The sequence below is a fragment of the Asterias amurensis genome, chromosome 1 (assembly GCF_032118995.1).
Source record: "Asterias amurensis chromosome 1, ASM3211899v1".
Lineage (NCBI taxonomy): Eukaryota > Metazoa > Echinodermata > Asteroidea > Forcipulatida > Asteriidae > Asterias > Asterias amurensis.
Window position 1 is genome coordinate 22,510,000 of NC_092648.1, and position 27,843 is coordinate 22,537,842.

Consider the following 27,843-nt stretch of genomic DNA (forward strand, 5'->3'; position numbering starts at 1 on the left):
TCATTTTTTAAAGACACAAACTTTCAGGGGTGGTGGTCGAGTAGAGAAGTAGACAAGATTAGCAAAGCCCTTCAGTCTCCTAGAAAATTAACCAAAAGGATCAGATGTATTTAGTCTGGTACCATTCACATTGAGTTGTGTACAATGCTCAATCAAATAAGAAAATAGAGATGAGCAAATAATGAACACCAGGTACCGTACTGATTTCATCACACAATAAATCACACGTAATTCAATGTCGCCGGTTTGGCCAGCGATACATAGCTGAGTTTTCGCAGCCTGCATACCCGCACAATCTTCACAGGTTTGTTGGTCAATAAATGGGAAATTTAATAGGTATACAATAATGTTGTTATAATGCAAATGTATACTATAACTGTGTTCAATGTAAGACTAAGCTAAGGTCTAATTCTACCATGGAGCAATAATTCTACCTAGTTGAATTGAAGTTGGACTGTTATGGAGAGTTGAACTGTCTGGCCCATATTATACAAATATTGACTGCTTCGAGTGCTATGGTTAAAACTATGACTCCCGAGGTGATCCACGGAGCGTTCTATTTTCCCGAGGCGAAGCCGAGGGAAAATAGAACGCTCCGGGGATCACCGAGGGAGTCATAGTTTTTAACCATTGCACGAGTAAAAGCAGTCAATATTTGTTTTATAACACCCCAAACATTTCTAAAACCTGTATTATTATTATTAAGTTACAGACCTGAATGCTACAATCCACGGACGACGCGAACACAGATTGCAAACACTTTTACCTACTGTGTTGCATGTAGTGTCGGACAATCCGAAATGGTTACAGACTATTAATTTATCATCCTCGTACACGCAACGGACGTCTGGGTACTGCACGCCGTGTGCTAGTCTGTCGGACTAGCGCACGGCGCCATGTGCTAGTCTTCGGACTAGCGCATGGCAAACCGACGCACTATCACACGGCCGTCGTCTAGCAAAACTAAGACATGTCATGTGACGCGCTCTAAACCAATGAGCAGGCACAATACTTGCAAGGGGTGTTATAATATTGAATAGGTCCTGGATGGGGAGGGTGGGTTTGGGGCGGGACCAGGGGGGGGGGGCTATGTGGTATTGGGGAGTGACGGAGACCAGACAACTCGTCCGTCGGACAACTCGTCCGTTCGGACAACTCAACGGTTCAGACAACTCGACGGTTCGGACAACTCGACGGATGATTTATTCAACCGTCAGACAACTCGACTTGGGGTCAAGACAAGTCGACGGATGGCCTTGACGGGGGCTCAGCGCGGGGCGCGGGAGGGGTAGATAGCGGCCTTGGGATGGAGGGATGTACTGACTAGTGACTTGGCAATGATGCACGGGCGTTCCGGCCCCAGGGGTGGGGGTATATTATGGTGGGTGGGTTTAATATCCGGGCAAACGGATAATTGATACGTGGTTTTTTTAAAGTTTTTTTTTAGGATTCTTTTTTTACCATGAGTCCATGACCCCGCATTTTAATTATTTTTGTACCATACATGTCTGATCGAGTTGTTGTTGGTAATAAAGTAAATAAAAGTAAATCTTCTAAATAGAGCTATATTATAATGTTTTAATTATTTAATGTTTAAACTGGTTTTTTTTTAACCTGTTATTTTGAATAAATTGAAGACAACTGCTAGCTGGCTGGCTATACACTAGAGATCATAGTCTGTTTTTTCACAAAGTATCGAGATAGAGTCACGAACAGATATTTTTTAGCAAGTATGTCTTCACTGGGACACCACACTTTCTTGTGATAAATAATAACTGATAAATAATAGAATCGCAGGAATTATACAGGAAAGTTCGTGTAAACATGACAGTTTCGGAGGTCGGCTGCTCAACCATCGACTTGCCTTGGCCATCCTTCGAGTTGTCTCAAAGTCGAGTTGTCTGAACCGTCGAGTTGTCCGAACCGTCGAGTTGTCTGAACCGTCGAGTTGTCCGAACGGACGAGTTGTCCGACGGACGAGTTGTCTGACATTCGTTATTGGTGTTACTATAGTAAATTTTTATTCATATTTTGACTGCTGGAATTGTGGCAAAGCAAAAGGGGGTGTTAATTGTCATGTCTTGTCATCCATTCAAAGTTCAGTATCAATATCAATCATGTCAATGACTTGAGTATATTTTATTTCTTGCCTCCCTATTCTCTGATCCAGTCCTTTTTTTTGCTGGCCTGTCACGGAGGAGGATAGGCCGCGCCTACTGATCATTTAAACTAATCCCATTCTAGATCATTGGAACAGTGGGATCTTTCAATAGTAGTGGACTTTGAAGTTGGCAGGTTGTGTTGTGCTTCTTCAAGAAACTAGGCTCCCCCGTCGTGAGCCTTAGTTATATATAGGGGTATAATATTTTGGACCTCCTTATAACGCTTTACGCTTTTAAAATCAGCGTTGATAGATGAAAGTTTTACGACCGATCGCCATCAATAACTAAAATGTCCTTTGTACTACAAACCCAAAACTTATCACACACACTCAATATACATTCATTTGATGATGTTTTTAAATTTAACTCAACAAAAAGGCAATACAAGCATCATGAAAAGGCAATACAAGCAACGTGTGTGTGATAAGTTTTGGGTGTGTAGTACAAAGGAAATTTTATTTATTGATGGCGAACGGTCGTAAAACTTTCATCTATCAACGCCGATTTAAAAAACGTATAGCGTTAAGGAAGTCCAAAATATTAGACCCTTATAAGGCTCACAGGGGAGCCTTAGGCTTATAGTTTCTAGAAGTAGTATTATGTTAATGAATTAAATTGCAGGTATGTTCAACAACTGTGTAGCACGTTGAAATGCCTCCGGTTTATCAACCAACATGCTCCGATGACATCCATTTTGTTTCCATCCCCCAAATAAGAAGAATGTATTCTTTAGAAGTCCCTGAAGAAGTTAGATAATCGGCCATAGCTGCCCACATCACAAGTGAAGTAATTTTTCACATTTGCCCTGGCCAGAAATAAAACACTGGAGGCTGCTACCACAGCTAGGTGTCGTCTGTTATTAGATGTATACAAAGCTATTGTGAAGTATGATACCTATAGATGTAGTACTTAAAATACTTATTTTTTACTCTGTTTTTTCCCCCTAATTTCAGAGTCCATATGAACTGACCATGTCAACTAATGTTCACCTTGAAGTGGCGTCAAATCAGGTAAGATTAAAAGTAGAACTGAGGGGGACATATTAAATCTTTGTGTAAATGAAATCATCATCATTTAGCGGTCGCAACCGAGATTCCATGCACAACGTTACTCCAGAGGTGTTTATCCCTCATCAGGTTTGGAAGGTCCACGATTTCAGTCTCCGTATCTTTCCCGATCACATCGATGTAGTTGAGTGGTCGCGGTCCTCTATTAGGGAAAATACCAATCCTCATTGATTTGTAAATCTGTTCTTGTCAATAAGACTCATCTACAGATCAATCATTTATGTGGGATGCTCTGTTGGTGTGTACACTAGTACAGTCTAGTTGGTTATCAAACAATGGACTGGTTTTTCTAAAGTTTGTATGGAATTGTTTCTACGAGTTTTCCAAAGAAAATAAGTTTTCAATAGAAAGTTGAAACATTTTATATAAGGTTGAAGTCAAGTCGACTCATAAGTAATTATGAAACATGTAGGCCTAACTGTTTCTATCTTGAAATTGTGGCAACATATTTCGGGTAATAAACAACAATAGAAACTGACTTGGTGTTTATAAATCAACTTTTGAGGTTGGCTTAAGAAAAATTTACTGGAGTGAGATTTAAATTGTGACCTCCAGGTTTACGTGTGTGCTAGTGCTCTTCAAATAGAGCTTTCTAGATGCTGACAAAATGGGGAGACTGCCCACAAAGGGCAAGATAGAGCTCCAGTTATTGATCCGAAGGTGGCAGGTTCAAATCCTACTAAACTCTTGTTCTTTGTGAACCCCTTTAACCAGTGACATTTTACATTACATATTAAAATCTAAAGCCATTTGGGACCATAATTCCTGGCAGGAAAATGAAAGTGTCAATTCAAAGGTCAAGAAATTAGGTCACAGTTGTCTTCACTCTTGTAAAAACTAATAACCTTTTAAAGCCATTGGACCCTTTCGGTTCAGAAAAAAAAAAAACTTACAGGGTTTACAGAAGGCAATGGTGAAAGACTTCTGTTGAAATATTATTCAATGAAATGCTTTACTTTTTGAGAAAACAGCAAAACAATATAAATTCGCGTTAACTAGAATTACGGATTTATTTTAAACACATGTCATGACACGGCGAAACGCGTGGAAACAAGGTTGGGTTTTTCCGTTGTTTTCTCCCGACTCCGATGACCGATTGAGCCTAAATTTTCACAGGTTTGTTATTTGATATAGAAGTTGTGGTACACAAAGTGTGGGCCTTGGACAACACTGTTTACCGAAAGGGTCCAATGGCTTTAAGTTCTTTTAAAAGCTTGGTATCATTTTGGGAATCTATGGAAAATGGTGTTTGCGTTGGTGACTGGTTGGAATTGGGGATTTGTAGTCGATCAATTTGCATGCTTGTTTCTAAAGTTCTACATGTATTTCACTGTGCTGAAAGTTGTTTAATACATAAATGTCAGTCAATGTACGTGTAGTGTCAGAATAGTTGCTTTTATATTTTTATATAAAAATTGTGAATGTCATCTGTGAAGGAAGTTTCTTGTCATCTCCTGTGTTTTCTTTGAGTTGAAATTTCTGGGTACTGGATTATTTTCAGATGAAAAACTTTTCAGGCCAATATGATCTGGTAAAAACAACACAATTTAATGAAAAACTCACAAATGGTAACATTTTATATGCTTGTAGTGGTTGGTGTAGACATACAAAGAAAAGCAGAAGGCGCAATGTTTAATCCGGTGTACTATGCCATTTGTAATGATACGCCCATCACATGAGACGCCCATCACATGAGGGGGTACCACTACATGTTTAATCCGGTGTACTATGCCATTTGTAATGATACGCCCATCACATGAGGGGGGTGCCACTACATATTTAAAATCACTTGAAAAAAATCAATATTTCATCATTTTACTGACTGACAGCACTTTTTATTTCTCTCTTCCTGTTTTTCTTTCTGCTTTGTGCTTGTCCGCTTTGTTCCTGCTTTTCCCTATTCGTTGCTGCAACTGTACCCCCCAAAATGGTTATGTCATGCACTCCACACAATGGCATCACTTTATTTTCTTGGTGGTCGGTATCTTCACACTGGGTGCTCAATAATGGTTTTGATGACGCGGTTGGCCCATCTCCCCCACTTGTCGTCTCTGTTCCACCTTCGTAGCTGGCCCAAGATCTGTCACAGATCGTTGATAATTTCACGTTACTGGATATCTTGAGCAAAGAGGAACAGGAAATGGTCCTGGAGCAGAAGATTGATAACATTAAGAAGACCAACCAAGAAAGGATGCGGAGATACCAGGTAAATGGTTGCCCCCCTGCTGCTCACAGAATTCACAAAAGTTTTACCTGAGGAAGGATATTTGTCTTTTTTTTCTCTTTATCTGGTGTTATTTTGCTTTGCTAGTTGTTGTAATTCAGCTCATTTATGGTTTGTTTTTGCTCACATTTAATGTCTATTTTAAAATATTTTTTCACTGCATGTTAACCGTGAAGTTAATATAATCTAGTGAAAGGGTGAAAAATTACAACAGTTACTTCTTGACGTTATTGTTGAGCCAAATGTTTGCTTGGCACTGTTAAAATATGCTTAGCCATTCAGAAAAGCCCTATATACATTGTCACTCTTTTTGTAAACAAAATGTTACATGGTCTATACAACTCTCACAACCATCACAAGAACCTTTTATCAAACATATTTTTGTTGAGTGTCATGCATGGCTGCAATATCAAAGCAAAAATCCATGCAAAAGTTTCCTTTACACTATGAGATAGACATGGTATGTTCAGTTTTCATTTGGATATTTCCGCTATATGAAGAGACATATTTTTATGATGCATGCACCATGGTTGTTTTTAGTCATTTTGCACAAAAACAAAATTTATTTGCTGGTAATTTTTGCAATGTTGTGAGTTTGGATGTAGGGCTAAATATCGGGCTAAATATTGAGTGGTTATTCTGGAGTTGTGTTTAGATTGTTGTAAGTAGCATGTAAGGCCAATAATGCAATTGAATTCATCTTGTTTCATAAATAGAATTTATGGTTTGCTATTTTATTAACCTTCTGGTCTGTTCTCCCATTTTCTTTCAATTGCTTCTCTTGCACAATCTAAATATCGATCTATCTATCCTTTTCCCACTTTTTCTGTTTCTTTTTCCTTCCTCAAAATATGAATGATTCCTTTAGGAAATTGAGGAAGACAAACAACGAGCAAGCCAAGATGGGACGACCATTCCAAGCACCCCATTGCAGGAACCTACAAGCCCCTCATTTCCTCCAGAATTACCTGCAACCTCCCCTACTCAGCAGTCGACAAGTCCATCTGCAGATAGCGGGCTTGCATCACCAGCATCATCCATTGAGAAGCATGGGGATGATGGAGGTGGGGGAAGGGATTGTAATCAGGATGGGGAGAGGGTTGGAAGTGGAGGGTCAAGACGAAGACAAGAATCTTCGGCTAAGGTTTGATTCTTTGGTTTCCTAATTCTTAAGGGCCGTTGTACACTATTGGTAAATCCCTCAAAATAATTATTAGCATAAAACCTAATGGGGAGAGGTTGATAGTAAAAAGCATTGTGGGAAACGGCTCCCTCTGAAGTGACGTAGCTTTCGAGAAAGAAGTAATTTTCCTTGAATTTAGAATTTGAGGTCTCGAAATCAAGCATCTGAGAGCACAGAACTTTGTGGTACCAGGGTGTTTTTTCTGTCATTATTATCTTGCAACTTCGGCGACCAATTGAGCTCAAAATTTCACAGGTTTGTTATTTTATGCATATGTTGAGATATATAAGTGAGAAGAAACCAATAGTGTCCAGTGTCTTTAAATTCTATGTTTTAGAGTTTCACATACATCACTTGAATTAGGTATTCTCCTTTTACAATATGTTAAGCTCTATTAGTCAAGACGATATTTAAAGATAATATGAAATGTTTTATAATATTGTTATAAGTTTTAAACTATAATAGATCTAACTTGCCTGTACTTTATCAGGATTTCAGGATTGTTAACACTGATACTGTGTACAGCGGTGACCTTACAAATACTTATTTGGGGAGGGGCCAAAGTAAAATTTTAAGGAGGGCTACCACTCGTAACTTCTGCTGAAAAGGCTGGTGCAATGCAAACATAATTGACCATATTTTTGACAGCATGAGGGCGCTTTTACCAGCAAATTTCCTTGCATCACAATTGGAGTTACAAGTATCTTATTGTTACCGCCTGTATTTTATTTATACCTCCGCTGCTGACTAAATTTTCATTTAAGTGGTGTTATTTTTTAGTGAGGTTCATTTGATAAGAAAGATTTTTTGGTGACACCATGTAGGTAAATCCCATTTGAGTGATTGGGGTTCTGAGAAGAACCAGAGTTTCCAACGTTTCGGACAGTGTACTCTGTCATCAGTCTCCTGACAGAGTATACTACCCGAAACCTTTAGTCCTTTGGTTCTGCTCAGAACCACCATCACTCAAATCACCATCACTAGGTTTAGCTACACCGTGTCACCGCAAAAAATTTCTGATTATCCTTCTACCATGCGAACCTCTTAAGTCTTTACTTAGGTTCAGTTGTATTGAATTGAAAACTCGCTTAGACAATCATTTCTCCTGAAACTGATCATCACTTTAATGGCTTAATCTCTTCCTTTTACTACCTTCCATATATCAGGAACCTAGCTCGATGAGAACACGCAGTGAGACAATAGAGATTGATCTTCACACATCAGGCACTGGTCTTGGCTTCGGGGTCATGAACTTCCCTGGTATCGGCGTAACGATCAAGACCATCTTGCCGGACGGTGTTGCAGGAATGGTAAGTCTGGTAGTTTCTTGTGAATAAACATTTTCTACCTGCATTACATTATTAAGAATTGTTGGAACAATAGTTGATTTGACACCATGTCAATAGTAAGTAATGTTTGCTCTGAGAAGAGCCAGTTTGATCTGCTTGACTTTTTCAATCAGTGTGCTCTGACCGTCTTGCTGTTTGTGTTAGCTCATGGAGGGTTTGGTGGGTTTCAGTGTTGAATGGGTTCGCTGGAGCGTGTGGTTGAAACCCTCCTACAATCAGTTAACAACAGAAAAATTATTCCACAGAATTCCAATAAGTTGGAATTTTGTAAAAGTTTGAAGAATGTGTGTATTGCTGTATCAAAGTCTCATAAAGGATTGGTTTAAACAGTTTGGGCTTTAAAAGGGTTCATCTCGTCAAATATTTTAGAAGCAAATCATTAGGTAAGCTGTGAAAAACATCATGTTTGTAAGTGTGACCTACTTTTTTTCAAATGAGAAAGATAGAATTAGCTGTTGCAAACTGAGGTGTAGGGCAAACAGCCACAAATATTGTATCCACAACTTTTAAAATAATCTACACATTATACATTTTTTTATTCTTATTGGCAGGATGGACGACTACATTCTGGGGATCTCCTTCTTGAGATTAATGGCGTGGATGTAGAGAAGAAGACTCGAGATGAGGTGTACAGCATCCTCAAGGAATGCAAGGGGGAAGTCAATCTTGTTGTATCAAGAGAAGTTATACAGGTAGGAAATACACTGTAGATACCTAACTGACTTCACTCTGGTCATGGCTGAGGGGATAAGAGCACCGAACTCAAGCTCTTGTGCTTCTGTTCCCGGGTCGTGACACTTGTGTCCCTGAGCAAGACACTAAACTATAATTGCTTCTCTCCACCCAGGGGTAAATGGGTACCTGTGAGGGCAGAGATGGTTCTAGTGCTTGATTTAGCTGAGTAGCGCAAGTTAATGATGCACACGCTGTATACTCCCCAGGGAGCTGAGATGGTTTAAGGAATGAATCAGGGGTAATAATGTTGGAAGCGCTTTGAGACTCCCTTCGAGTGTGAAAAGCACTTTATAAAACTGGTTATTATTATTATTATCATTTTAAAAACAAAATTTATGACATATCTTTGTTAAACTACTGGCATGTTGCCGTTAATGTAGATTTTGCCACCAACATCAATGGCAAGATCTATTGAGTGGAAAAATCGAAACGGCAGCCAATTTGAACTCCAAGGTTTCAAGATGGCTGCCCCCTCTGCTATGCCAGCCCTCTGCAATGCCTTCAAAGTATCAAAATATACTTATATCTATGTATTGTGTTGTCATTTAGCCTCTGAGAAGAACTCTGCCTGGATCGAGACACGAGGCACATTTACAGTTTTTCCCATTCAACATTTTTTTTATTGTACTTAAAAAACATGCTTGGATAGGTGGAATCTTATGATCATTCAGAATCCATGGAAAAACATAACCCACAAGGACAAATGTTTGAGATTGTCTAAAACAAAACAATACAAAAGCATTTATGAGAAAAGATTAAACTTGGTTTGTCAATAAACCTTATTTCCCCCTGTTTTGATTCTGACTTTTTTTCCTACTCTATCCAGGTGCCAAATAGAGGACCGCCTCCTCAGAAACGAGAAGGCCAGAGAAGAGGGCCGCCTAAAGAAGCCGCCAGACCCAAAAGAGAGGTACGATTTCTTTTAGCCTTTTTACTTTTCTTCCCAATTATCTTTTCATTTCACACAAAGTTTTTTTGTTTGTAAATTTTCTCCACTGTAGAAAGTAACATCTTACAGTGTGCTTAATCTTAAGTGTTCTTCTGAAGCATTTTGGAAATGGAACGCTACTTCAGTCTTTCATTTCAACATTGAAATATTGAAATATGTCAACATTGCATTTTTATTTGAAGTCTATGTGCTGAAATAGATTTGTTTGGTTTAAACTTGTTGTTCAGTATGAGCAATAACTCTCAAGTATCTAACTAGCAAATGTTGTAGGGATGGTTTTGTGTTAATTTTAGCTGTAAATATACTGTTGGGAAATTGTTGATTGAATGACAAATGTAAGTATTTATTTACACAATATGTCAAACTGATCTATATCATAAAGGTTTTTTAGCTGTTCTTCTATCTTTTTTATGAACTCTTGGTTTACTTCTATTTTTTGATTTGTTTATTGTTTTGGTTTTCGATTCACACTCCACCCTTTTGACCTTTCCGCCCTTATTACCCCATCCCCTGTGTTTGCTTTTTTGGGGGGTTATATACATGTACTTAAATTGCCCTGCCTTGTCACTCCCTCTTCCCCCCCCCCCCCTTGTCCCTCCCTTCTCTCTGGGTGTCTGTGTGGGTGTCTATCTTGGGATTTGTTGAGCAGGATTTGGTGGTGACATTTCAGAATGATCAGATGGTTCGAGAGCAGAAGGTGAAACGCAAAGTGACGATGCGGGGCGGACAGCAAGAGGTATTGACTGGTCATTCATGGGTCATTCCATGATTTGACCCCGCCCCATGTTGCTACTATTCTGCATGTTGGTATTAAGGTGCATTAACTCTCACCTTAACCAGTTTAGGTTGGAATGCCTGCCTCTGTGTGCAAAATTGTGCATGGTTTGTTATGTCTTCTTCAACAAATTTGAACACTTCGGCCTATGTTAATTTTTTTCTTCAACAAATCATGTGATATTTTTTTAATGCAATGAACTTGGATATTTGTTTTATGCAGGCATGATATTCTCCCTACTTTAGTCTGTTTTCCAATTTTGTTGGCCCTTGTAAAAATCAGAATTATTTGTAGTAATAAGCCATGCAAAGTCTTTTAAAGCCTACACCATGAGCCCCAAAAGCTGCAATCTCTCCTTTATTCTGCAGAAAGTTCCCTGAAAATTTATCAATCTGTCCATGTTCTGATGAACAATTTGAAAATCTTCTTGATTGAGGAAATGGTTTTTGTTTCCTATTAGGTTGAATGTTAATATTCTAGAAATCCCCCCCTGATTTCTGTACACAAAAAACTCCCTGCTTGCAAGATGCAAATGTTGGCAGCTGTGACATGTAGGTCAGCCCTTGGACTCAAATAAAATGTTCCTACTTTTTTCCAAGGATCAAATGTCATGCCTGTTTATGGACCAGAATAATCTCTGAACAAACTGTATCTCCCCCTCGACAAGAAATGCTGATAAATGTAGTCTCTATGGTTCAACAATATGAGTTCACATTATCTCTGATTTTACTCCTTTCATAAAACATGTAATGCAACTACTATACCCTATTTGACATTTAGGCCGTGTATGAAAAACGGAGACTTCGGCTACAGCTACGGCTAGATCGTGCGCGTCTGCCTATTCTTCAACACTGGTAGACGCGCTGATCTAGACGTAGCTGTAGCCGAAGTCGTCGTTTCGGACACGGCCTTAGTGTCAAACACATGGTGGATGTAGTTGTAATCACTTGTACTACTTCAAATACACACAGGCGTGTTAAAACGGCAATATTGTCTACTCTCAACATACCACACACTCAAAGAACTGTTGTTTAATTGTTGAGCAGAATTTAACGAGTCTCTTGTCAAGGGTTCTTTGATTTCAATATATTATGCTGGTATGGACCCTTGGCACCGACAGTTACTATAAATAATAAACTTGCAGGTAGAACAGTGAATAAATCTCTTTGGGGAGGAGTGTTGGCTTTTAGAAGTGACGTTACTTTTTGGTATATGATGAGCGATTATATCCTGTTGTTGGTGCTCTCATCTGACCTGTATGATGCAGGTGTTTTCCATTGGCGAAAGCAACTGTAAACCAAACAATCATGTCTGTGATGCAATTTATTTTGTTTGCTTGCTTATATTTTAAGTAAATTAGCACAAGGTAGATTTTTTTCAGATTTGTTTTTTTTAAGGCAAGTTTGCCCCAAACAAGGCTAAAAGTCACTCTGTATGGGCTACAAGAAAAACGATTATTAAATGAGAAAAGAAATCGGGGGGAGGGGGGGGGGGCTGAAGGTAGGAATTGATATTCCTCTTAAAACAGTCTAGGTTGGAGGATCGGGGAGAAGGCACCAGGCAAGGAGTTCCAAAGAGATGTAGTACGTGGAATAAAGCTGTTGCAATGGCTCATCTAGATATAGAAAAGAAATGCTTTTTCTGACTGAGGAACATAGGAAGAAAGCTGTTGTGGACTCACTGTTGTGTTCTCCTTTTTTTCGTCTGCGTCTTTGCAGAGCCAACACTCCTCCCACAGAGATTTATGTGTGATTGCACCCCTAAACTTTACTTGTTATAGTTACTGCCCCAACAATTATTACCCTCCAGTTTACTAGTTAAATGCACACCATGCCAAGTTTAAAACAGCACTTAATAAAGCCCGGTTCATACTTCCTGCCAATGGAAATGCAATACGAATTTAGATGTCACATGCCTTTTTCGCTGCAAATGTTTTAGAGGAGCTCAGCAGAAGTCAACTGATGCGAATTACTCTTTGCGAATTTTTGACGTCAAACTTCGTATCGCATTTGTATTCGCAGGAAGTATGAACCTGGCTCAACTGTCATTTATGATTTGGTATATTTAATTGAACTGCACCATGCAAGATTCTAACCTCATTGTTCTCTCTTTTACTGACATCTTAATAATTTTCAGTTGCTGAACTGCTGTTATTTTCACTTTGAGTCTGTTCGTGTTGGAATGAAGATTTTATCTTTGAAAGTGACATCGGCTGAATTAACCATTGTTGGCTTCTTAAAATTTTCTTAACTATTCAATAGTAATATTATTTGTGGCATCTTCTTAAAAATAATATTATTTTAATAAAGACTATGGCTATTTTTAATGCCCCGATGTCCGTTCTAAAACGTTGTTGTAGATGTGATTGTGCTACTATCTGGCTCTGGCTACGGCTAGATCATAGCATCTTCCAACAACAGATAATTCAGCATTGGTTTGCAAGCAACACTTTAAAAGCCATAGCCATGAGTATCTGCCTTGCCCTGAGTTTCTTTTAACATCTTATTTTCATTTAAATTGCAGCACAGCATGTAACATCCTTCAAGGTCTTGCGGATAAAATTTGATTGATTTTTATAATTATTTTGTATGAAATAATTCACTAACTTGCATAATGGATTTATATTCCTCCACAGTCTATGCACATATTCGGCCAAATACCATAGAGCTGCTTAATCACCAAAATTTGCTGTACACAAAATATATTGTGATTACCCCCAAAAAGTTACCAGTCAAACTGCCATGTTTAATCTACCAATTGTAATTGTTATACCTCGGTAACAAACTGTAAAGTTTGATTGGTCTAGAGCTTAATCACCAAAATTTGCTGTACACAAAATATATTGTGATTACCCCCAAAAAGTTACCAGTCAAACTGCCATGTTTAATCTACCAATTGTAATTGTTATACCTCGGTAACAAACTGTAAAGTTTGATTGGTCTAGAACCAATCATGTGACGCGCAACAAAAACGCATGTTACATGGCTCGATGGGCCGGGTAACATGAAAAGTGATGTACACCGGTGTACATCACCTTGATCGTTCCCGGCGTGGTCGATTTCCAGCGCCGTGTACGAAACAACCGCGGGTTCGAGGGAATTGTTTCTTGTTCGTCTGCTTATAAAACAATGAATAGTCGGTCGTAACAATGTTTGAATATGACAACAGAACTTCGAGAAGAGGAATAACAATTATACAAAGGTATAACAAAACAATTGTTGCACGCTGTGACTGGGGTCCATGGTTTTTGTACACCCTCGGGGGGGGGGGGGGGGGGATTTTCCCCCTTGAGTGTACAAAACACCATTTACCCCGTCACATCGTGCAAAAATTGTATACTGGTATCTTGTTTTTTTTGCCTAGCAGAAAAAGGCACTTTTTTCTTGAGCAGCTCTACGAAAATGTACCCTTTTTCAAAATAGTTGCTTAAACTTCGCTTATTTGTTGGAAAGACACTATATCTTGCATTTTAAATGTGGAGCGACATTTGATAAAGGCTCATGGCTTTCACAGTTTCTTGTCAAACTAATCATGAAATCAAGTTAACAATACGCAGCTTGTCCTAAGATAAAGTATGTTTTCACGGGAACGAATCTACATTATTTTTTAACCTACTTCTGTAAAGATGTGAATGATATTTGTACCACTAACCTTAGAATTAAAATGCTTAACTGTGCAAGAGAAAAATTAATTTAAGATGTTACCTTTTTTTCAGAAACTCACTGGTTTGAAGTAATTTGTTTCTGTATTAGTTTCCAGATTGTATCTAACCAAAATGTTTTGTTTTCCCCCGACCTAACATTTGTAGGATCTGATGATCTCTGTGGAGAATGATCAAGGGAAACCAGCAGGGCGTGGTGGTGGTGGGGGAGGAGGGGGAGGTGGTAGGGGGCGTGGCCGGACCGTCAGGGTCAGTAAAGAGGAAGTCAAGAGACGGGTAAGTCTCATGGATGTTTGTTTTTTTATGTATTTGTAATTTGATGGCATTATTGTACTTATTGTGTGTACACATGTATTTTGTGCTGTAAATGCTGTCAGTACTTTAACCAGTTAAATATATTACTTATTTTATAAATTTGAAATTGGTTATTGAAACAAATAATGTTACAAAAATAATACATTCGTTATGATTTATGCTTGCTTGTGTACATTATATGACTTGGCGAAATTGAAAAATATAACTCCTGTCAGTTATTTGCCGTGGTATGAGAAAAAAACCTCTGCTTTTCCATCATTTTCTTCACAACTTTTTGATGTGAAAATCATGAGGGAACACTTTTCATTTTGCAGGAGTTTGAACTGAAACAGAAGGATAATTACGATCGAGTAGAGGCTGAAATTGCCGCAATGAGGGAAGCATTGGAAAATCAGGTAAGACTTCTGCCCGTCAGACATTTTTGCTCGCAAGTTTGAGTACAGACCTTTCTTTTGCAACGTCACAGCCCGAGTTTTTGCCAACCCAGGTTGGAAAACTATGGAAAGCCATAAACGCAATCAAAAACAGATCGCTAACAATAATACAAAAATATTCAAACGTTGTGTTGATTTTGTTGAAAGCAAAACAACTAATTACAAGAGGTATTATATTTAACTGAAAGTTCGCAGAAAATGTTGAATTTAGTTAAAACATCTGTTGGTATGATTGAGTGTTTTACTAACATTCGGCCAGCCATGCCAACCAAGGCGGTCTGTTTTTTTAACAAAAGAAAGGTCTATAATCGGCTCTGTTCTCAATTAACTTGACGACCTATGACATGAAAGTTTGAGGTCATTTCATGAGATTTAGTGAATGGGATTTGGTTTTGACTATGTATGATTGTTGCAACTTTAAAGTAATGTCACAATTGTCTGTTGTATTGTAGTTCACATGTATTTATTGGAAGTTTATTTTGGTAAAAAAAAAACCAGCCAAACCTATAACTGTCCCTCTTGTGTGCCCTTTGTAACATATGTTTTGGTTACTCATCTTTTCTTGTGCAGTTTTACATTGTTCGCACAGTTCAACCTACAGTTCGACGTTTGATTTCTATAGAAAATGTTTTATTGGATAAAAAGTTAATAATAATAGCAATAGTTAGAGTTTACACAAATTTGTTTCCATTTTGAAACAATGAAACTTAAGTTACTTTTACGTAGCCAGTGGCATTGTAGTTAAAGAATTTAGAGTCACAGTTATGTAATGAACTTTTTTTGTTTGTGAACTTTTTTTGTTATAGGTTTGTGCTATTTACTTGTTATCTTGTTTGTATAGTATTGTTCTTTTTGTATTTTGTATTGATCTTTTTGATATTCCAAATAAATAGTAACAATAATAGTAATGAAAGACACTTAAATTGTATTGGTTTCTTCATGTTTACAATGTATATTGAATAGATATAATACAGTGTATGTTTTTAAACCTTTTTATTTATCCATTGAATTTTGAATCATGGACTCATCTGTCACTTCAGAAAGCCACAGGTGTCACCGACTCCCCATCAAAGTCTGTTTATAGTTTCCTTGACGACCCTGCTCGCTACGGGGCTGATCCAGATCATGAACGCTCCGCTAAAGGAAATCAACACAGCGGTGGAAGAAGGAAACAACAAGTCAGAGGTGGGCAGGAGTCTGACGTTGGGGGAGGCAGAGGCCGCAGGAAAGACCAGCGTGGACGTGGGGTGAGTTTTACAATTCATTGAACTCTAGTGTAGTATTATTATTTCTGAGAAAATAGAATAAGCTGTTGCAAACAACTTACCAACCAAAAGGACCGAGGGTATAAATGAAAAGGGAAAAAATTGTTGATGGCCTAACATTTTGACCCTAGCAGAGTCTCTCTTGAAGGCTAAACAAAAAGACAAAAATAATGATTATTTCTGGTAATGAAACCAAGGATGCTTCGTAAGTGAACTTGATCAGTGTACCTCGTACGCCTGAGGTAACCTGTAAACAAGGGTGCTTGCTATGTGAACCTGAAACACTGGAGTTAAGTCCTACTCTTCCACAATAAGTGTCCTGCAGCCGATTTCACGAACGCTAGGATCAATCCTATCTCGAGTTAGGAGGAGTAACCCGTCTTACTTAGGACATGTTCAATGCGGCCTACGTATTTGGATATGGAAATGAACCCGTCCTAAGTCCTAAGATTAATCCTAAGTTAGGAAGAGTTTGGTAAAATCGACGGCTGGGCTATGAAATGGAAACCTCCACAGTAAGCACAAAGTCAGTCGCTAAGCAGCTCCATGAAATTGGGCCCTGATCTTATTTCTCTGGCATGCAATTGTAGTGGAACCATTTATCTAGAAAATTTAACTTAAAAAGAGGGACCTTTGTCATGAAATTTAGCATTGCTGTACATAAAATGATTAACTCTGTAACTCAGTTACTGCGCGCTGACTGGCACTTCATAATATAATAACAACGGTAATAATAATAATAATAATGGAGTCTTATATAGCGCCGGTATCCGCCACAAAAAGGCGCCCATGGCGCTCGCTCAGGATACAAAATAAACAGTTCAAAAGAAAGGAACAGAAAAAGTTTGTAGAGAGTCGCTGGTCATTGTTTAACTGCAAAGAGGTGGGTTTTGAGGACAGTTTTGAAGGAAGATGTTGTATTTGCAGTCCTGATGTGGTAGGGAAGATTATAACACCCTTTGCAAGTATTCTGCCTGCTCATTGGTTTAGAGCGCGTCACATGACATGTCTTAGTTTTGCTAGACGACGGCCGTGTGATAGTGCATCGGTTTGCCATGCGCTAGTCCGAAGACTAGCACACGGCGCCGTGCGCTAGTCCGACAGACTAGCACACGACGTGCAGTACCCAGACGTCCGTTGCGTGTACGAGGATGATAAATTAATAGTCTGTAACCATTTCGGATTGCACGACACTACATGCAACACAGTAAGTAAAAGTGTTTGCAATCTGTATTCGCGTCGTCCGTGGATTGTAGCATTCAGGTCTGTAACTTAATAATAATAGTACAGTATTTAGAAATGTTTGGGGTGTTATAAAACAAATATTGACTGCTTTTACTCGTGCAATGGTTAAAAACTATGACTCCCTCGGTGATCCCCGGAGCGTTCTATTTTCCCTCGGCTTCGCCTCGGTAAAATAGAACGCTCCGCCTCGGGAAAATAGAACGCTCCGGGGATTACCTCGGGAGTCATAGTTTTAACCATAGCACTCGAAGCAGTCAATATTTGTATACTATTCCACACCTTCCCCGCAGTAACCAAGAAAGAACATGTGCCCTTTTTTATGTGAAAGCCAACGCACACATTAACAATGGGTTTGAGTACACAGTTTCACGTACAGCCACAGGCCTGCTGTGATAATGACATCAGTCCCCTTTTAATAGAAAATCATTCAAACAAAGCTATATCCTAAAAAGTCTGCTACAATTAATTAAAATTATCACATTCTACAGAACGTGTTTGATGAACATGAGGGGAGAAAATTAATTATCCTTCTGAAAACCTATTATTTACAATCCCTTTGTCCTTTGCAACAAACTGTCTTTCACACATGGACATTTATTTAGATAATTGCTTTTGAAAGATGCAACATCGGCCATAGTATTAGATAGATTCTGTTAATAGATCCTGCTAATCACTCTATATGTACCAGCATCTTCACCATAATTACACAGTTTTTGATCAGGCGTGGAATTCATGATGGCCATCGTGAAATGGATGGTTACACATGTTAAGTATATTCACATAAAAAAAGAAAAAAAATCCTCCCTGTGTCCTTTTTCTTTTCCTGTTTGGCCTTGGTGCCCTTCCCTTTTGACCCTACAGCCCTTCAACTTTTGCACCTATTCCAAGGCCACATTGGCCTTGCCCCTAAAAATGACGAAATTCTAATTGGTGATAAGTTTACATTGCTACCTTACCGTGCTAAAAACTACTATTCGCAATCTTTAGGCCTATAAGCTTACTATCATGTTAGGTTGGATCAAGCTGCATGAAATATCACCAACCTGGTCATGGCTTGACTTGTTTTTTAATTGCCACCTCATTCCTGGATTGATTAACATACTAACAAAACAAATGCTGGTAGAAAAATATGCAGATGTCTCACATCATGTTTGTCTGTTTGTTAGTAATGTTTTTTCCCCCACAAGATCAATTGATAACTACAACTCCTTTTAATCTATATTCAAATCATTGGAAAACCTTTATTGTAACACCATTGTTTGAGAAAGCTGTAATGCAGCTGATTTTTATGTGAAACACTGCATAATTATTCAACATTTTATTTGTTTGTACCCAACATTAAATAAATTTAACCAGTGTAATGGTATTCGTGAAGGGAAAAAAATTATTTCAGAAAAAAAATTGACGCCTGAGAAAAGATTTTTGGTTAAGATTTTTTAAGCGTGACACAAGACAAGTTTCCTTGAAACAAGGTTTTTTCGTATTTCCGAATGCCAGTTTTATCAGTATAGTTATGTCTGATAAAGTGTTTTTTTGATCTTTTTAAATAAATTCATGGTGTAATCATTACCAGTCTGCAACTATAATTATTATATTAAAGTTTGTAAACGGTGAAATTTTAATCCTCCATTCAAAATTGGGGGAGGTTTGTGGTTTAAAGAGTAACCTCTCAACTGACTCAAAACAATATCGATAGCGAGAGGTTTAACAATAAAATCTTCTATTCCCAGGGTCATTCTCAAGGAAGGGGTGCGCCAGAGTCCACTACAGAGACGGTCACAATGAGCGGGAAGGAACGGCGCGAGTACGAAGCCTGGAAGCGAGAACGCGAGAAGATCGACCAAGAGCGCATACGCAGACACAAACAAGCTACTACAGGAGACCAGGGAATGCAGTGGAACCCTGGGAAGGAGAAGGCAGTCGAGGAAGAGTGGAAAGAAAATGTTACTTTGCCGGCAAAACAGTAAGTATACAAAAAAACTTGTTTTAATCTTACTGTCTTCCCTGACGAAACAAACCAAATTAAAATGGTGTTCTGTCATCCAATTTAGGTTAAGCACTTTTTGTGTTTCATGGACCCTTCAGCTCCTGTTTTAGACAGGCGCTTCCAGAGTCGCGCCAAACAAAATCCTGAATTAAGACCATGAAAAGTTTGACGTCTGAAACAACTAGGAGCCACTAGCCACGCTGGAAGTCACAAGATTGACTGTTGCAGCCATTTAGAACGACTCTGGAATACCTTGGTTTCAGACCTCAGTCTTGTCATGAGCCGATGTTAATGTTATGTTGAGTTCGCCAAAATATGGGTTGACCTAGAGTTACTCCTAATCTACTTGGCTCGGCAAGTCTCTGGCGCGCCTGTCTGATTCAGGTGTTAGTCAAGTACAGTTTCATGTTCCATGTAATCCCATTTCAATCATCAACTTAATTGTTTGGCTTTACCTAAAGCAATATTTGTCTCATGTGCGGATAAAAAAACAGATGTTTTTGCAACTTGCTACAGACTAAATACAGCGGCTTGTATCACGCATCGATTCTTTTCTCATTTTTACAGCTGGACCTTAACTATGAATAGCTCCATAAAGAATCCTTAAGAAATGTTTAAGACTCATTCCAAGTAATTACAATAAAATTGTGTAAATGTAACTTTTGTCAGATACGTTTTTATCTGCAGCTTCAGGTGTCTACTCTTGGTGAATTTAAATACTTTTCTTGCAGAATCATTTCTGAACGAATGATGCAGAAACTGTCTTTGGAAGGGAATATTCCTTTCAGATGTTTAGTCAATTCAAACTAAACACATTCTTAGAAAAGTGTAAAGTTGTTGTACAAAAAGTGCAGCAAATTTTTATTATATTTATTATGGGTAAAACCAAAATTAATATACTATATCCCCGATGCAAATTTCCATCCATTATTTTTGTAATGGGGACCTGACAGAATCATTCCATCAGAACCCTCTTAGAATATCCATTCTCTGATAATGACTCGGGGATCGTTTATATTCTGTTATGCATCCATGTCAGCTATCCCCACCAATTATAATTCTAGCACACAACACTTGCCATTGTGTTCCCTCGGGAGTTTTCCATGTTGTGTCGAGGAATGCTGCCAATAAGTGTTGCATGTTTGCATTCATTTCCCATGAGATGCAGCCAGCCAGCCAACCATTAACTAGTAATCCTTTATTAATGGATGAGACATGAACAAGGACAACACTAAGCAATGTGACAGGGGAAATTTACTTTGGGAAATGAAAATCACTTCTTGTCTAGCTGTGTCTGGTGCATTGGTGTTTCCTGTAGATATAAGAGATGTTAAATTTGCATCGGGAATAAAGAATATTTTTCCTGTAGATGCTCTTTTTTGTAAGAAAAATGTAACTTTGTAGATCCCAACCCGTGGTGTATTTGGCTTCAGACTCTAAAATATTTTATTTGTGTAACTTTCGCCCAAAATGTTTCAATTGTTATTTGGGCCTGCAGTCCTAAATCCAACAGAAAACAGACAGAAATTTCCTGAATATATTTATTGAGAATTTGGGACCTATGTGGGTTAACTTTAAAAAAAAAAAAACATGAAATCTATTTCAAAATAACAATTAATCATTGTTGGTATAGGGTGTTCCATCCGTGGCAAGGGCCCAATGTGCTGTATAGGCATGAAACTTATAAAAGAACATAGATGTTGACATATTTTATTTGAATTTTTTATTATTTACTTTGCTGTTTATTACCATACTCTAGCAACTTAATTTCCTAAATAGTAAACCAGACTATCCTACTTTGGTAATTTCATAAAGAATGCTGTCTTATTTGCTGTCAATTACTGTTTTCTTTGAAGTCTTAGGCCCTTTTTGAAACGACGGCTTTGGCTTTGGATTCAGCTTCAGGCTAGCTTGGCCCAGTGGTTGTTTCTGACAATTGCGCGTACTGTGCATATAGGCCCTCAGGGTTTCAGACGAGTGGACAGAGACTGAAGTCGAATCCAATGCTGAAAACGTGGTTTCGAAAAGGGCCATAGACTTATTCCTTCCTTTTGATCATTCCATTATAGAGAGCAGGGGGATCAGGGAGAAATGAGGATCGGTCACTGGGATGCAACGGATGCAGTCACTAGTCAAAGAGGTAAGCCGACATGTCGCAATTGAGGCTATCGTAACCATACTTCTGTCAAAGTTTTCTGGTTAATTTATTTATGAATGATTAAAGGAACATTGCAGAGTTGCTTTTGGTAACAAAACAGTTGCTTGCAGTGTAAGTAATTTATGCAATCCACCATAATAAAACTGACAAACCTGTAGAAGTTTGAGATCTATCGGCCATCTGGGTCACAAGAAAATAGTGAAAAACCAATCACACATTTCGCATGACATTGGTTAAAATAAAAATTTAATGAAACGATCACTGAGCGATAAACTCCGCATGGGAATCAGTTTTATTTACTTCTCATCAAATGGCATTTCCGACAGAAATACTTTTTCATATCATTCATGTCATTATAAGACCGTGTAAGTTTGATGTAAATCTGTGATCTTTTTTCCTTACCGATTCTGTAATGTTCCTCTTATCTGAAAGAAAGGTTTAGGTTTTATTCAACTTGATGTTCAATTCTCTTTCGCTCTGTTGCTGTTTTTTATTCTAATTCAAAGGCAATTTAGAAAGCATTTCTATTAAAATACCAAAATCAATTGGATTTAATGTTACACTGATATTACCTTTGAGAAACACTTTGCTAGAGTACAAAATTGTCATTAACAATGTATTGCATTTGATGTTAAGGTCAATTGAGTCATACTTCATGCGAAATGCAAAACATATAATCTTCTCTTCAATTACCCTACAGACAAGAGAAGTGGGGGTGGACATTTTGAACATGATGATCGTGTCAAAGGTCAAACCCCTGACCAGGACCCACGCATTGGGAGTGGACGATTCACCCAAGAAAGTAATCAACGAGGCCGAGGAGGTGGGAGAGGATTCTACCGCGGTGGCCGGGGCGCCGATCGAGGGCGTCGGGGACGCGGGGGAAGCGGGTCCGACGAGAATAGACCGGGCAGGCGAACCTCTCCGCAAAGTCCTCAAAATAAGTCACCGAATAATTCTCAAGGGGACAACAGCCGACAACAAATATCAGAGTCAAATTCTAGAGATGATTCGTACGGGCAGTGGCAGCAGTCGGCGAGATCTGACTGGAACGCTGGAGGCTCGTCAAATACTACCCAGTGGGAGAGTGAATCAACCAAGGCATTAAGAGACAACACTGAGAGCTTACACATCGGCCCCTTGCCCAGTCCGTCATCAGCGAGTGATGGGGTTAAGTCCCCCAGGAGTCCAGTGTCTCCGTTTACTCCTACTGGTCACACCTTCCTGGTAGATTGGGCTGCCGAAGTGGAAGCACGGCATCCCAATGATGGTAGTTTTTCTACTGGGAATGATCTTGTTTATAGCAATTCACAGACAAACCAGGGTTTTTGATAGTGAATGTGTCTAGCAAACAAGAAGTAATTCCCTGTGCCTGAAAAGAATAGCTTGTAAATGAGCCTTCTGAGTGTTTCTGTGTTGACTGTGACTTCTGCAAAGTGGAGAATTTCAGTCAAATTTTTTAATACTTCGCTTGCTAACGTGTAAAAAGCTTTAAGTATTTTTGTGTAGCACTTGCCAAAAGGTGTAGGGATGTTGGTATCCTGAATACGATTACGCAGCATGTAAATTGAATGCAGTGTATTCACATTGAGCAATCAGTGTACATGTAAGTCTGAACTTTTTTCAAATGCATTTATTTCCTTGGATTTGAAAATTGAAAGATGTGCCTTTTCTTGATGGTATTTTCTTTCAAACAGCATGCAGTTTACAGCAATATAACTATTCCTCATATGTTGTGGATTGTGTCGGTTCAAATCACTGGTAGGTTGTTCTGCCCTTCACTTATATGAAATCCCGATAGACGCCATCTTTACAGACAACTTTGGTCCGAGCTTTGAGTCGCGTCAAGCGTACTAATCTTTTTCTATGGTGCCAAGTAGTTTACCACCGAATCATGCAAGGAGTTTGATCAAATTCCTGCATGTCACATGTGGTATTTATACATAACTCATAATTGTTGTTATTCCTTCTTTCTTTAACATTTTTAATGTCAATTGTGAGGAGCTGTGTACCTTACAGAGCAACATAGTTTGGCATTTACAAATCATGACTTAGCGCTACCTGTAATTATGGCTGACTTTACACTGTGTGCCGTCAACTGGGAACTGTCCATGACGCTGTTTTTTAATTGGTCCCTTCCGAGTCCAGTGGACACAATAACAATATCCACTGGCAACTCAGGTGGGAGTCGAACCATGACCTTATGCATTCTGGAGCAGATGTCTTGAACAGTTACATCACAGCTTGCCTGGTGATAAGAGAGCATGTTGATTTCTCTAATTAGAACGTGATGGGGTTATTGTAGTGTATCTTTACTATGCAATTCTTGCGGCTGAAGTAACAAGCGTTGTTTTTGCATTTTTGTTTTTGTTTGGATATGAAGAAAGGAGGACCACGTTAACACTAGTTGCAGCGCCCTCTTTGTTTGTTCATTTCATTGTTGTTTCTATAAATGCTAGGTTTAAAAATGGCTTGTAAGACCCCTCGCCCCATAGTTTTAATTGTAATTATGATTCAAGGTCGCAAATGCGTAAAGCGCAATGCAGGATTCAAAAAATACTTTTCTCTTTGTAGCAATGATAATGATTTTACAGAAACCCTCTGTCTCATACCAGTAACTCTGCACAGACATGTGATAATACAAGTTAAGCTGTAAGTGATTTTAGTATCAAAGATTGGTATTTATTGACTATGAGTGCAAACTCTGGATTCCTTAGCCATAAGACATTTAAAACCTCATGGATACAGACATGTTCAAGGCTGTGCGTGACTAGACTGAGGAATAAATTTATTGTTTATGAAAATTATGTTCAAACTGATGGGCAAAAAAATGCATAAATGTACCGATTATGATATTCAATTTTTTGACGGGTTAGCAGGGTATTTTGGCTTGTGTGCGTTTGTACTACCTGTTTAGGCATTATTTGCTTACAAAGGTAGCGCAGAAGTTTGGTGCTTGCCTGCAAGCGGGGAATGGTGATCGTAAGCGCGGAATTCGTTGCTTAGCAGAGCTATTGAATTGGGCCCTAGCTGGCTTCTTACTGCAGCTACATTGTGTAAAACAGTTTAATGTGTTTGCTGAGGTTGAAGTGCTTTCGTGTACTGGTCAACTTGTGTATGGAATCTTAAGTGTTGATAGTCCACCAGCAAAAAAAGCATAACTTGTTCTTTATAGGTTATGTGGTTATGTGCTTGGCACATATTTGCATAACTTCCTATAAACAGTGGTTGGTATTGTTCATGTTCATACAAATCAGCTGGTATTGTTTGGTTGGGGTCTTAGAAACCATAGCATGCATAATGGTGCATTTTCCTCTTCACTTTTTGTTTTGTTTTGGGGGTTTTTTTTCCGGAAAAGTAAAGATGGTTTTATTCTTCATCTAAAAGCCAAGTTGGTCTGTGACAAAATGGCCCAAGAGATAGTCTGCTATTGTTTAGCATTTTATTGAGATCTTAAAACCCATTTCTTGTATTATAGCGGGTTTTGTCTTCTTTATTAAATTTGTTTTGAACTCCTTAAAAACCAATGTGAAGTTAAGTTGGTCTGGACCGATCCGGCCTGTCAATCAAACTGTGCGCGTTCACCCATTTGAACAATCACAGCATGATTGTGGTCGGACAATCTCGGTCATTCATGCGCGTATATTTGGCACGCGCGGCAGAATCGTGCAGAATGTCATTGGGAGTGCTCGTACACGTGTCCGCGGTGGGCGGAGCTTAGTGGAAAGCCGGAACGGTCTATTGATACTATTACCAAATCACCTTAGAGTGGTTCTGTCTCCATATCTTCCTCATAAGAATTAACTAAACATTTATATATTTAAACAAACATGTCAGTTTAAGCTGTTACTTAAATAAACATGCATGATATTCTTCCCACTGAAGACATTTGCTCCTGGTTTGCTGAGAGCGAAGCCAGAAAAGGCCAGAAAAAACATTAATAATTTGTAGGTTCAGCCCTTGTAATCAATAAAATTAAGGGTTTTTAAAATGACAAAATGTCACTGAAATATTTACTTTGATGATATTTCTTGATGAATGATTTAATCTTCTTTATCAGAAAAATATACAAAAATCACCCGCACCATGATAAAACATATGGATGCCCCTGATGAGAGTGCGCTTACCTCTTCTTCAATACAATTGTTTGCCTTGAAATTTTGCTCTTCATAAAAAATATCTAAACACAAAGAAAAAAAATGCCATTGTGGCATAAATATTTAATATTTATGATAGCAGTTGCTTTTCTCAAGGCATTGTTTCCAAATGGTAAATCATCTATAAACACCATAATTTATGCTGGACTTTCATGAACACCTAAAAATAAATATCCAAGCAGAATTTTTAATTCTACTGGCAGTATTTTTTAAATATTTGTCACATATTTTTATAATGCTGGTCCTGTTTTCAAACTAACAAAATTGATCTGTATCGCAAAAGAAATTGTTTTTGTATTGGTTGATTTTATAGCAACAGTGGATTGAAAACTACTGCAAACGTCTCATGCGCTGTTCACAGTTCTTATGTTATAAGTGTTTCTAAAACGGGGCTACATTCTTTTCCCTTCCAACCACAGTAATGCTTTGGGTAATTTAAATGCATTATTTAGCAATATAACATTGCTATCTATAACAATATAGAAAGAATACCTTTCTGAATCATGGTTTAGAACTATTTGATTTATACATGTTTTTATTGAAGGAGAATGTAAAATTGAATGTTTAGAACACAAACATTTTTTATGAGTGTAGTTAAAGGCAGTGGACACTATTGGTAATTGTCAAAGACTAGCCTTCACAGTTGGGGTATCTCAACATATACATAAAATAACAAACCTGTGAAAATTTGAGCTCAATCGATCGTCGAACTTGTGAGATAATGAAAGAAAAAACATCCTTGTCACACAAAGTTGTGTGCGTTTAAATGGTTGATTTCGAGACCTCAAGTTCTAAACCTGAGGTCTCAAAATCAAATTCGTGGAAAATTACTTCTTTCTCAAAAACTATGGCACTTCACAGGGAGCCGTTTCTCACAATGTTTTATACCGTCAACCTTTCCCCATTACTCGTCACCAAGAAAGGTTTTATGCTAAAAATTATTTTGAGTAATTACCAATAGTGTCCACTGCCTTTAAAACAAGTGCTGTGCCTCCCAAACACTTAACACTTGTTTAGTTCAAGTTGTTCGGGGATATACTGTATGCTCGCAGGCCTGTGGTGGCTAGCCAGAAAATGTTCTATAGCCTACCCCTAATGGAGCTATGTTTGTACAGTTAGTTTAAAGGTAATTCCAGCACTTTAGACTAGCCCCTTCTGGGCACAATGGCACTGCTGACTAGGGAGTAGCGCACTTGCAGTGCTCTGTTAAGCGTGTGATTCTAAGACCCTTAATCGCTGAAATCCCCACTAAGTAGTGAAGTGGTTCTCCTGATGGATCCACTGGGAAACTGACCTTGAAACGAGAATTGAATCAACAATTAAATGTTCTTAATGAACAGTCACAGCCAGCGAGAAAGGATATGAGGGGAGAAAGAGGATCAACTCTTAATCTTCCATGAGTAATTGATGGAAGTTTTCTTTTCTTAGAGTAATCACACGCCCTAATTCCAAGTCGTCTTTGTGTTTTTTTAAATTTGAGACTCCATTTGTAGGTCTGATTCTAGTTTGGATGATCAGAAAAGGTCAAAGGATGTAGACTTTGACAGCTAGTGAAGAGGTTTGTTACCGTAACGCTGGACCTGAACGTGCTTGAGTTACCTTGAGATTCTATGAAGGTCTTGCATTTAAAGTGGTCACGTTGCCATTTTGTAGAGTCAAAAATTTGACTCCACTAAATGGCGCGCCGTGTTAGTTCACAACGTATAAGGACAACCGTGCAATTTAGAGGACTATTTCATTATACTTTTAAAACTACTTTTAAAACATCTTTATAACCATATGCATTTCATAACAAATGCTTTTAAACGCTGGACCAACTCGACCAGTCCATGGCAACGTGTCCCTTTAACATACAAGGGCCCAATTTCATAGAGCTGCAAATAAGCACAAAATGTAGCTAAACACAACACAATTATGCTTACCAGAATAACGTTACCAGTCGAACTACTGTGTCACATGTACAATTTGTGACTGGTATCCTGTTCATTGCTGCTTAGCAGACACTTGAGCATTATTTTCTGCTTAAAGGAACACGTTGCCTTGGATCGGACGAGTTGGTCTTTAAAAAGCGTTTGTAACCCTTTTTTATAAAATGCATATGGTTGGAAAGATGTTTTGAAAGTAGAATACAATGATCCACACACATTTGCCTTGAAATTGCGTGGTTTTCCTTTTAC

The 27,843-nt window shown here is 38.4% G+C and overlaps 1 protein-coding gene across 7 annotated transcripts; it reads left to right on the plus strand.

Annotated features, from left to right (window-relative positions):
* Window positions 1-229: 229 nt before the first annotated feature.
* Window positions 230-27,766, plus strand: LOC139952930 (uncharacterized). Of its 7 annotated transcripts, none has more exons than XM_071952294.1 (14): window positions 230-304; window positions 3,116-3,172; window positions 5,298-5,435; window positions 6,322-6,597; window positions 7,803-7,946; window positions 8,537-8,677; window positions 9,547-9,630; window positions 10,319-10,405; window positions 14,253-14,381; window positions 14,735-14,815; window positions 15,895-16,101; window positions 19,095-19,327; window positions 21,421-21,491; window positions 22,210-27,766. In XM_071952294.1, the coding sequence occupies exons 2-14, from the start codon at window positions 3,134-3,136 to the stop codon at window positions 22,839-22,841; spliced, it is 2,262 nt and encodes a 753-aa protein (XP_071808395.1). In that variant the 5' UTR covers window positions 230-304; window positions 3,116-3,133; the 3' UTR covers window positions 22,842-27,766. The 7 variants fall into 7 exon arrangements, with proteins under 7 accessions (XP_071808395.1, XP_071808560.1, XP_071808633.1 ...); XM_071952459.1 differs by having other exon boundaries at window positions 10,340-10,405; XM_071952532.1 differs by having other exon boundaries at window positions 10,349-10,405.
* Window positions 27,767-27,843: the final 77 nt, after the last annotated feature.